This window comes from Pogona vitticeps, chromosome 2, assembly GCF_051106095.1.
Source record: "Pogona vitticeps strain Pit_001003342236 chromosome 2, PviZW2.1, whole genome shotgun sequence".
Classification (NCBI taxonomy): Eukaryota; Metazoa; Chordata; class Lepidosauria; order Squamata; family Agamidae; genus Pogona; species Pogona vitticeps.
Window position 1 is genome coordinate 48,607,737 of NC_135784.1, and position 12,923 is coordinate 48,620,659.

At 39.4% G+C, this 12,923-nt stretch overlaps 1 protein-coding gene across 3 annotated transcripts in view; it reads right to left on the bottom strand.

Annotated features, from left to right (window-relative positions):
• The window catches only part of CNTN3 (contactin 3), a 297,168-nt gene that overhangs the window by 125,610 nt on the left and 158,635 nt on the right, over window positions 1-12,923 (bottom strand). For all 3 annotated transcript variants that reach the window (XM_072989444.2, XM_020811500.3, XM_078385204.1), the window contains exon 6: window positions 11,859-12,043. In XM_072989444.2, the coding sequence (XP_072845545.2) occupies window positions 11,859-12,043 (185 nt within the window). The remainder of the gene's footprint in view (window positions 1-11,858; window positions 12,044-12,923) is intronic.

Consider the following 12,923-nt stretch of genomic DNA (forward strand, 5'->3'; position numbering starts at 1 on the left):
CTGTGGAAAGTCCTTTCCAGACTATTCTCTCAGTATCTTTCCTGAGACCATTCAGATGCTAGTCTAAAACATTTCCATTTGTACAAGTTTTTGTTGTACTTTGCAGCTTTTAACATTGGCTTAAATCTTTTTCCATGCTGCTTTTGATTCCTGTCTGCTGATCTTAGTTTTATTGGGCTAAATCTAATATTATTATTCCTGATTGGCAAAGATCCAGTATGTTCCACTGATTTTAGGGAGTGTACTCAGTGTGAGAATAGCACAACATTTAGACTCTCCTTGTTTATTTATTTATTTATTTATTTTATTTTATTTTATTTATATCCCGCCTATCTGGTCGGTTAAGACCACTCTACACTTGGTTAAACCCGAAGATTCCCTGTTTACAACGAAAAGGGCATCATTCAACAGAGAAAACGTCCTTCCATTGTTTGAGATGGAGAACATTTGGGACACTTTTGTGCTCAAATTTCAGGATTATGGATTTGGATGCATTTAGGCCTGACAAAGGCTGCATGGTTTTACTTGGCATCCCTACGTGAGTACTTGTACTGTATATGAAAAGAACATTCTCATACAATTATGCATATAGGCTGCAAATATAGTAACATGAGTCAGTATCTCTTTCATTGGATTAATCATCACCATCAAACTAGCAAGCTTTAAAAGAGGTACAGCACTATCTTTTAATCTTATTTCAATGGATGCTGTATCTGATATAATTAATCTGAGAAATGTGGGAGCTCTACTACACTTGCAGAAATATACACTATTATTAAATCTTTTTCAAGTTCCTTCAATTCTAGATTAGTGCACTTTAGTTTCCTCTAAACTGGGCTGATCCTTATGTCAAAGGAAAATATTTTCACTAAAGAACAAACATCAGCATCAGCATATACTGATTAGTAGAAGTTGCATGACATTTGAAGGGATTTAACGTGACCAGTACTGTTACCCACATTAAGTTCTAACAAGAAATTCAGAAAAATAAACATTTCCATTTTGCAGGAAAATATACGTATAATTTTAGTTTATGCAGAAAATATCTAAGTTGAGATCTCAACTCATGACAGGTTAATATTTAACATGCATTACTGAAAATATTCAGGTCTGCAGATAGAGTATAAAAACCTTATTATAAATATACAGTACATTTTAAACTATAAACAGACTGATATTCTACATACATCACCCAAGTAAATGTCAGCATAGGAAAAAAATTAAATAGAGCCAGCTAATCTCATGACATGGATTACAGTGGAAGACTGATAAAATAAACTTGTGTTACTTTAATGTATGAGGAGGTCATTAACTACATAATTAATCCAGCTCAGTGGCATACATGAATATGTGGCCTATGTGTATATACATTATAGAAAAATCTTAGCAGCTTAATGGTAAATCTATGATATCATTATAAAAATATTTACATACAAACAAATTATACTGTAGATATATATGTGCGTATACTTAAGTTAGGAAACTATTTTTGTTTTCTTTTCTTTTTTGATTTCCTGGTAATTCATCTTAGTTTCAGTGCATGGCATTGTATATTTATTGTCTAATTTGTTATGTTAACCAGCAGATGAACAATTTTTTTAGCTATTTAATGGTACCTAGGTTTGAATATGTTTTTCTATTTCTTACTGCGAACCTATTTGTCTTAATTTTGTTTAAACGTAGAGAAAACTGTACAAGGTATGATAGCATACTATTTTATTGAAATAAAAGTATGTGATGAAAATATTTTGGAGTATCTTCTTGTATGCCTTGTTGATGTTATGTAAATATTTTCCAGATGAGAAGTGAAATGCTTCTTAACTTGCCATTTCTAAAAAGAAAATTACATTTGTTGGGAGTAATTTTTTGTCAGTTACTATTTACTGGTGGAACCATTTGATATTAAGAAAGAAGCAATATGCTCTGTTGGCATTCAACGGGTGCATAATTTGGAACGCACAAGGGATTCTTATGCTGTTCTGCATCTATTTCCCACATTACATTACAACATTCTCATACCAGCTTCTCTCAAAAGAATGATGATTTTAAAAAGTAAAGTAAAGCAACATGTTCATAAAATTCACTTCAGGATTCCAGAGAAACCATCCTTTTCATATAAAACAACCACTGAAAAGCATGGGTTATAAACAGGGAATGATACAGACATACAGAATTGCAGTCCAAAATCACCTAGGTTACTCAAGGTGCCAGCTTCAGATAGACTTGTATTCACTTGCAGAAGTTAATTAACTTGTTGTATTTGTTAATACTGCTTTACACAGCGATTCATCAACTAGATTGAAAGGATTAGCCATTTTAAAAGGGGGCTCTTTTGTAGGCACAGAAGAGTTCCAGCAGATGCAGAGGCCCTGGCTGTGCCCACTGAGAGCTCCATGCTGAAAAAGCTACTATCAGCAGTGTTCTTGTCCATGGTATCAAGTGGAAGGCTGCAAAAAAGATATTTTGGGGCAGGTTCAACGCAGTTTTTGATCTGGGCCCTCTTGAAGCTGGCCGTGCTGACAAGGGACGAGAAAATCATTTTCTACTAAAGCAGAATTTTTAAAACCTCATGTTCTTCCCATACATATTAGGAAATAGGAGATTTCTAAATTTTCATAATTTACAACTGAAATAGAATATTCACCCATCTGTACTGAATGAATTTGGTAAGTACAATGATTTTTACCCAGGAATGCATTTTTACAGTTGTGCTTCTCCAAACTCCACGTGAATTTTCTTCCCATTTCTGTTATTATTGGTGTTACAGCCAGCTATGATGTCTCCTGTCCTTCAAGGTTTTGGAGGGAGTTTAACATCCAATAGTGGGAGGAAGGCGGGACATCAGTGGGTGGAGCTGGGACGGATATATATTGGGGAAAGTGTGTCATGAGGGAGTTCTGTTTTAAGTTCTGCTGGAGCAGTTCTGTATTGAGTTTTGTGGAGTTCTGTGTGAGCTCTGTGTTCTGTAGGAACAAACATTTAGAGTCTGTTTATGCTAGTGCCTTGATTTAAATAGTCTCTTGTTTTATTTGTTTACCAATCCAAGTGTGTACCAATCAATAAATTTTAGTTCTTTTGTTTTTGAAATCCATTCCTGTCTGTGTGACTCATTATAGGGAATGGTTGGTGGCAGTCTACCTGAAGTGTGAGAGAGTGTTGATGTAGTGTAACAGGCCTCCTTGGTGAAATAGAGAAGGAGGTTGTTACATGATAAAGTGGTGCCAGTGTTGTGGGATTCGAAAAGATCCAGTGAAGCCTTGGCTGTGTTGTGCCCAGAGCAGGGGTTTTAGTCAGGGAAGTCTGAGTGAAGGTGTGGGTTACCTTCTAGGACGTGTCTCACGGGGAGAACGTCTAGTAGAGGCGCGCTGAAACTCAGACTGGGGACTAAAGATAGGGAAGCTCTGAGGAGACATTTTGGCGGGAAAAGCGTCCCAAAAGGGCAGAGGCTGTGGTGTGGCTGGCCTGTCCTGAGTTTGTGTAACTCTTAGGGGGCAGAGCAGAAGCCAGGAGACAGCTACGCTGAGGGAACTTTCCATTTTGGACAGTAAGCCTAAAAAAGAGAGGCAGAGCTGTATATTTTACGATTGGTACCACAGACGGAGAAAAAGAAATTTTACTCTGTTTATTAAGAGGCCTAGCTGGAGGCTGAAGCCTGGCAACAGTAGCTAGCTTGCCAGTGCTGGTAGAGCAGTAACTGTAGAACAGACCCACTGACAGGAAAAAAGTGTACCTTTTAAAATCAAGGCCTGTAAGTTGGAACAGAAGCCTGAGGGAAAATTATGCCTCTAACCCGCAGTCAGGTTGTGGAAATGGGGGACCAGGAAGACCCAACACTAGTGGATAATGGGTCTGAGGATGGTTTTGGCTCTGTGCAAGGGGATATTGGTGGTGAACAGACAGCAGAATATAGGAAAATGCACTTAGCGTATCAACATGAACTTAGGATGAGGGAATTAGACTTAAGGGAAAGAGAGAGTCAGAGACAAGTGGAGGAGAGAGAGAGAGAAAGGCAAAGACAAATAGAGAGTGAGAAAATTGCTCTGGAAAAAGAAAAGATGGCATATGAGATCAGAAAACTTGACTTGTTGAATCGAAATAACAATAATAACTTGAGTCCAGATGGTTCTGAGGGACGCCTGTCAAAGGCTGACCTGAAGAAATTCCCAGTCTATAAAAAGGGAGATTGTCCTGAGGTTTTCTTTTCTCTGCTGGATAGGACATTTATAGATTTCTCCGTGGAAGAGTCGGAAAAAATGACCCTTGTGAGGTCACTAATTAGTGGTAGCCTGGCGGAAGTCTATGCTGAGATGCCAGTCGAATTATTAAAAAATTACCCAGAATTTAAAAAGCTTGTGTTTGCCCGTCATGGCATCAATGCTGAACAGCTGAGACAGAAGTTCAGATCTCTCACCAGGAAACCTGATGAAACCTTTACACAGTTGGGTGCCAACTTGGTTAGATATTTGGATAAATGGTTGTCTCAGGAGGGGGTAGAGACATACCAGCAATTGAAGGATCTTTTAGCTTTAGAACAGTTTTATTCTATCCTACATGGGGACTTAAAATTTCAAGTTAAAGAAAAGAAGCTGAAAATCCTTAAAGAAGCCTCAGAAATTGCTGATTTTATAACCCAGATCAAAAAGCCCATATATTCTGAGGGAAAATATGGGAAGAAGGCAGGGGAAAGTTATGGTAGATTCTCTCAGGGACAGGTTAGGAGCCAGCAGTGTGGAGGTGGCCAGGTTGAAGGGAAGTCCTCTGAACAAAAGCAGCAGAGATCTCAAGTTTTGGAGGGAAAAGTAAAATTTGATGATAAATATGCTGTGAATAACCGAAAATGTTATTTTTGCCAAGAAAAGGGGCATGTAATCTCAAACTGTGATAAAATAAAACACATAAAGGGAAATTTGCCTCAAAATTTGAGTGGAAATAAGCCAAAAGCTGTGTATTGTGTACAAAGGGATAAGGGAGCTTCTCCTCTGAAAGAGACTGTTGCCATAGCATCCCCAGCAAAACTTGATACATCCGCTGAGGGCTGCTCTGAGGAAGATGGCCCCCTAGCTGAAATCAAACATTGTCTTCTGGTTAGGACTAATTCCCAACTTTTTGAGACAGCTGGAGATCAGATTGGGATTTTAGATCATGAATATCTGGCCTTAAGGGACACCTGTTCTCAGGTGACTTTGTGTCATCTGGATATTATTCCTACGGAGTGTATACTCCCCCATGAAACCCTGAAGATTAAAGGTATAGGAGAAGAGTTGATTACCCTGCCAATGGCTGAAATATTAGTGCGTTATAAAGGCTGGACGGGTAATTGGCGGGTCGGAATTTCATCGGAGGTGCCGGCAGCCATGCTCGTGGGGACTGACCTGGCTGAACATGTTAAGAGGGTGTTAGTTCTTACACGTTCCCAAGACACCACAGAGACAGACAGGGGAGTTGCTGAGGTGAATGAGGAGAAAGCAAATGAGGGTAGACAAGGGGCAGCAGCAGTTACAATTGATTTGCCCAAGAGCAGTACCTTTTCAAATGAACAGAAAGAAGATATTACACTTAAAAATTGCTTTGAGAAGGTGACAGAAGCACAGTTATCACCTGAAACTCCAGAGAGGTTCCACATCAAACAGGGAATATTGTACAGAGAGACACTGATGAATATCTCAAAAGGGGGAGATGGGATTAGAAGACAGATAGTGGTGCCAGCAAAATATCGCCAGATGATCTTGGAGAGGGGACACGCTGACATATTTGCTGCACACTTAGGAGTAAACAAGACTAAGCATAGGATCATACAGAATTTTTATTGGCCTGAAATAGAGAAGCAAATTAAAGAGTTCTGCAGAAGATGCGATGTTTGTCAGAGACAGGGAAATAACCACGACAGAACCAAAGCCAAGTTATGCCCTTTACCCGTGATCTCAACTCCATTTAAGTGCATAGGTGGGGACATTGTAGGGCCATTGCACAAGGCCACAAAGAGGGGGAACAGATTTATTCTCACTATTGTGGATCATGCCACGAGGTATCCAGAAGCTATTCCCTTGAGTAACATAGAGACCAACACAGTAGCTGATGCCCTAGTAAATTATATGTCAAGGATGGGATTTGCTTCAGAAATAATTACAGATTTAGGAACAACGTTTACCTCAAAGCTCATGAAACGTCTATGGCAAATCTGTGGGGTCAGGCATACAGAAACCACCGCCTATCATCCGCAAAGTAATGGGTTAACTGAAAAGTTTAATGGGACCCTGATGAGAATGATCAGGGCTTACTTAGCAGAGAATCCAAACAATTGGGATCAGAAATTGCAGTCAGTGTTATTCGCGTACAGATCTGTACCACAAGCCAGTACTGGTTTTAGCCCATTTGAACTTCTGTTTGGGAGGAAAGTGAAGGGACCACTTGAGTTAATCAAACAGAATTGGGAACAGATCATAGAGGATGATTCCCAGGATGTAGTTACCTACATAGACACGCTGATGAATGACCTGAAAAGGAACTTAGAGCTAGCTTCAGAAAATCTACATACTCAGAAAGCTAGACAGAAAGCCTGGTACGACAAAAAGGCGAGAGAAAGACACTTTAGCCCTGGAGAGGAGGTGTTGTGGTTAAAGCCTCTCAAAGGGAACAAGTTACAATTAAATTGGGCAGGACCATATAGGGTCATCTCAAAAATGAATGACCTGAACTACATTATAGAGAATGAGGAACACCAAGGCAGGAGGGTGGTGCATGTTAACTCTTTGAAACCTTACTATAGGGAGAAACAGAGAGTTTTATTTGCCATGAAAGCAGCTGATAGGGAGGAGCATGACTTGCCTTTCTGGGAAGGGAGGGGTGAAGTTAAATACAACCCAGAAGAGGTGAAGATCAGCCCTGCACTCACCCTGGATCAGCAGAGAGAACTGAGATCGTTAATCACCAAATACTATAAAGTCTTTTCAAATAAACCTGGGGAGGCTAAGGGAGTGATGCATAGGATTGACACTGGAAATGCACCCCCGCAGGCAGTATCCCCATACAGGGTGACGGGACCCTATAGGGACAAAGTGCGTAAGGAGCTGGATGAGATGCTCAAAGAGAAGATTATAGTTCCATCTTCAAGCCCTTGGTCCGCTCCAATAGTTTTGGTAGATAAACCAGATGGGAGTGTCAGGTTTTGTGTTGACTATAGGAAGCTGAACCTGGTGACCAAACCTGATGCCTACCCAATGCCCCGGCTGGACAACCTGATTGAGACCATAGGGGGTTGTCGCTATATCTCTTCATTAGACCTGGTTAAAGGGTTTTGGCAGGTGAAGATTGATCCTAGGGATCAAGAGAAGACCGCTTTTTGCAGCCCTTTTGGTTTGTTTGAGTTCCGTGTCCTTAGTTTTGGCCTCAGGAATTCACCAGCTACATTCCAAAGGCTGATGGACCAAACCTTAGAAGGGCTTAGCGAGTTTACAGTAGCCTATATCGATGACATAGGGGTCTTCAGCAACACCTGGGAAGATCACCTAAGACACCTAGAAGTAGTACTGCAGAGGTTAGGTGCAGTAGGGCTGACAGTGAAAGCAAACAAGTGCCAGCTGGGTAGCCCAGAGATCAAGTATTTGGGTCATGTTGTAGGGGGAGGAATAATCAAGCCCCTAGAAGTAAAGGTAGAGGCTATACGTGATTGGCCTAGACCCAACACAAAGAAAAGAGTCAGATCATTCCTTGGTCTGATAGGCTACTATTGGAAATTTATTCCTAGGTTCAGCGAGATGGCGGCACCGCTGACCGAGCTGACGAGGAAGAAAACCGATGACCGCATCCCGTGGACCAGCGACTGTGAGGAGGCATTCCAGAAGTTGAAGGAGGCGCTAATCAACCATCCAGTGCTGCGTGCTCCAGACTTCGACCGGGAGTTCATCGTGTACACCGACGCATCCAATGCCGGGGTAGGAGCTGTCTTGTGCCAAGCAGATGACATCGGAGACCATCATCCAGTGTCCTACCTTAGCAAAAGGCTGCAGAAAGGAGAGAGACACTTGGCGACCGTGGAAAAGGAGTGTCTTGCGATTGTTTTTGCAGTTCGGAAATTATCGCCTTACATCTGGGGAAGACATTTTGTTCTTTGCACTAATCACTCCCCACTGAGTTGGTTAAAGAGAATGAAAACCCACAACAGCAAACTGATGAGGTGGGCTCTGATGTTGCAGGAGTTCGACTTTGAGGTTAAGGTCGTCAAAGGGACAGCGAACTGTGTGGCTGATGCCTTATCCCGAAGACCAGAAGAATGAAGACACCGGATGGACAATAGACTGTGCAACTTGGCAAAAATGGTTGAAATGTTTCTAAACATGTGTTGTTTAAAATGTTGTTATGTGTTTGCATATGAAATGAATAACTTAAATATAGGTTGCATAGTCTCGGTAAGTGAATTGAAATAGAGGTAAGCTGGTAATGTGTTTTTTATGTTTTGTAATAATAAGTGATTTATGGAAGTAAGTATGTTTGTATTGCAATGTTAACCTGTTGATTTTGCTCCTGGTTGTTTTTGGGAGAAAAGCAATTTAGCTTTCCCCCGCAAAAACAACATATAAGGGGGGAGGTGTTACAGCCAGCTATGATGTCTCCTGTCCTTCAAGGTTTTGGAGGGAGTTTAACATCCAATAGTGGGAGGAAGGCGGGACATCAGTGGGTGGGGCTGGGACGGATATATATTGGGGAAAGTGTGTCATGAGGGGGTTGTGTTTTAAGTTCTGCTGGAGCAGTTCTGTATTGAGTTTTGTGGAGTTCTGTGTGAGCTCTGTGTTCTGTAGGAACAAACATTTAGAATCTGTTTATGCTAGTGGCTTGATTTAAATAGTCTCTTGTTTTATTTGTTTACCAATCCAAGTGTGTACCAATCAATAAATTTTAGTTCTTTTGTTTTTGAAATCCATTCCTGTCTGTGTGACTCATTATAGGGAATGGTTGGTGGCAGTCTACCTGAAGTGTGAGAGAGTGTTGATGTAGTGTAACAGGCCTCCTTGGTGAAACAGAGAAGGAGGTTGTTACAATTGGATTGTAACATTTTACTTTTTTCTTGCATAGGAATTTGTAAATACTTATTTGCATATGTGTTTTTATTAAGATAATTTAGCTAATATACATATATTTTTACAAACTGCACATAATTTTTGTATTGAGAAAAGTACTGTACTTGTGTGTATTTTTTTAGTTATTCACATCTTAATTATTCATGTTCTAATCGGCATGCACAATTTTCTGCACAAATAATTTTCCAAATAGCTCTTAAGCCTTCTTGCAATCTGTCTTGTAGTTTCACTGAGACTCTTGAATTCAACAATTTTTCCCAACTCTACCTCCCCCCCCCCATTACTTTCAATGAAAAATACAAATGGAAAGATCCACTGGACAGAAGAACACAGCAGGTTTCCCTATTCTATTTTGAATGGCATAACCTAGAACTACCAGAAACCCTGGCCAGCATAGCCAGTGTTGAAGGCTTCTGGGAAGAGCACCTGGGTTTACTACATTTACAAAATACAAAAACAGGCAATATGTTTATAAACTACAAAAAAAAAACTCATACAATAAACCACACTTTTGTGGATGAAACACCACTTCATCAGGATTGTACCAGTGTGAACAACTTAAAGTCCAAAAGTACACTTAAGATTGTTCTGTGATTTGTTGTGATGAGAATAAACAACATTTTACAGAGAGCAAACTTTGGTGTACAAAAGACGTTGGGAGCGCCCACTGCAGTTGTTTAAAAAATGCATTATTTATTTATTTATTTTATTTTATTTACAATATTTTTTAGCCGCACCATTGCCAATGGCTTCTGCCAATTTGCCCACTTGAACAGCAGAGTGCTGTGTCTTCCTGCCAGCTGCTTTTATAACTCCTTTTAATTCCAAAGTCAGTTTATTTTGCAGCAAAAGAGTGCTGATGCTGCTGGAGAAACAGTTTCATTCTAGAATGAGTTGAGCAGTTATTGGCAACTTACCCAGAAAGCTACTTTCTTGCAAAATAAAAGTACAGTACATGAAAGTCATCTTTTTCTTGTACCAGAGAGAAAAGACTTTCTGGTATAGAGGAGTTAAAGCAGAACCAAAGGGAACAGTTGACAGTTTCCCTAGATATTGCACTTTCTAAATTCGCCATTATTTTTCAGAAGAAATTACATATTCCTTTCCCCAACAAAGATTCTGATTACTTGTGAAATCAAAGTGCTTCTAAAATCAATAAAACTAACTAAAAAGAAAAGCTGAGTGGAAACTATATGGTGGCCAGAGACAAATAAAACCAAATAGGCACAAGAGCTATAAAAACACTACAGCTCATTTAAAACAGCTCATTTTAAATGAGCCTATATGACAAATTTCTGAGCCTCAAGAGAAAGCAGATGGTACAAGCAGGAGAAGACTAAAACAAAGAAGTGGCCTGCACTGACCACAAGCTTAACTGACTGAATCTTAAAGAGTATGTGTGATAGGGTATACCTGGGAGAAGGCACTCTCTGAAATACTTGAGGTCTAGCAGGCATATATAATGTTTTTGTCTCAGCTTGGGTTGATGGGCAGTAGGTTGGAGGCTACATCCACATACTATGATGTTTTACAGCACATATGAGTGCTGAAAACATTTGATTGTATTTAGCTCTCTTGGATGTATGCCAAAATAATTGCTTACTACGCTGGTATGATGTGACTCCTTGGTCCTAATCTGTTTTATTTAAACATACTGTGTGTTGCTGTGCTTACAGATTTCAAAGAAATTGGTCAGTATCCGGTCACCTAAATGCAGAGCAGAAGGACAGCCGAATAAGCATCTTCATTCTGTTCGAATAGGTTCTCCCATCATGTACCCATTCTACTACTGAATGTGAGATTGTGGTAGTGCTGCTGGCCATGCAACAGGGAACCCGACGAAGTTGGGGGGACATTGCCTTTCCATTCCACATTTAAGCAATAAGGTAGGGGCCATTGAATATAATTTTTATTTTCATTAGTTGCAATGATACGGCAACTCTCTCTGCTTACTGGAATCTATGTGACTTGCAAATTTCAATTTGTTATAATATATGTATATTATATATATTATACAGAAAATAAAGGTAAAGAAATATCATGGGTCTTGCTGTAAAATATTTTTGCCCCTAACTTTGGACAGAGAATAACATTCCAGTCAGCAACTGACCAGGAAATGAAACACTGAAACCCAAGTTCTTTCCCTTGAGTAAGGGTATAAATGGTGAGTCTGTTAAATCAGGCGATAATCAATGGCTTGTACATTACACTCACTGACACAGTGAGTTCAGAAAGAGGACAACATTCCAGTCGGGAATTTACTAGAAAATGCAACACAGAGACTTCAGGCTTCCTCAAATAAATATGTGTAAATTGTGAGTCTGATAAAAAAATCCTCCTGGACTTATACATTCAGGAAGAAATTTAAATAGTGTCCTGAACTTAAAAAAAAGACTTTCAAAAAACAACCATGCAAGAATAAAATATTGAGTGGAACAATAGCTAAATGCTTCGGCTGCTGGCATGTGCGAATTCACCTCAGAATAACAACTAAACATAACAAGTCTTCACTTTGAGTAACCTACCACAAGATCTCATTCTTTCTCTTGCTATTTTATTTTATTTTATTCCTCAAAAATACTAGTTGAGGTATTTCTACCTCTGACATTCCTATGCTTTGAAGTCGTACCTTCTGAAACTGGTGGTTAGCAAGCATAATGTTTTCCTTAAAGTGTATTTTAATGTTCATCGTTCCCCTGCCTTTCTTAGAACGCATGTATAAGGAATTATAATTCTTCTATAAATCTGTGACTAGTTCATTTCTTTATTATAAACAAGCCTTACCATAATATGTGAGGCGCCCCCTTGCAACATTTTTTCCTCTAGAATTTTCAGTAATACACTCATAAAGGCCAGCATCTTCTTGTTGGAAATTGGGAATTTCAATCATACCGTTGGATTTCTTCAATGTTATTTTGCTTGGAAATGGTGTTCCATCCGTTCTTCTCCAGTTAATCCGAGGCACTGGGCTGTAGCAACAAAATTGAACTAAGCAATTTTAAGCTAATGCTTAACTTCCTCATTAAAAAAACAACCTAAGTAAAAATTTCAAAGAGAATATATATAAGAATTTTTATAGCATTTGGTACATTTTTGTATATGTTGATACAGTGGCAATGTCTATTTTCCAGTGAGATAGCATGTATAGCAAAAAGAAAAGCATAAAAGTTGTGGTGCATTACAGATTAACACATTTATTTCGGTGTGAACTTTCATACATCACATCACTCCCAAAGACACATGGATTACAATAGTTAGGCCAGAATTTTATGGACATGGTGAAAGGGTGGGGACCACGTGAAATTGGAAAAAGAGGGTGATATCTACATTGATAGTCTTTTAGGATGATAGTGGTCCAGTAATTAACAAAGTGCTGCTTACCTAGACATTCCATTATCAACAATTAATATTGTCAATTGTTTTGACGTGGCATCATGTCAAGATCAACACTTTCTTAATTACAGCTATACAAAAAACTGTAGAAAAATCTGGAATACTAATATATATATTGGCTGAAACCTTGTTGACACAAGCCAGATGATATCATCTAGCAAAAGATATATTTAATTCAATTCAATTAAAATTTCCTACCCTGACCCCCCCCCCCCCACTTCAGGTTCTAAAGTTCCCTAGGGAATGTGGTAATCCACTGGTGATTGCTTGATATTAAAAGTCTTCTTCCACTATCACCTTCCATAATGGCTGGGAGATTGTGGAACAAAGAGAAATAAAGGGAAAGGAAGGGAAGAAAAGGCAACTTCGCCCTAGCCGCAGCTCCTTCAGAACACCTAACACAAGGAATCCTGACAACAGTAATTCTAGATGGGGGGGGGGGAAGTTACTTTAAAA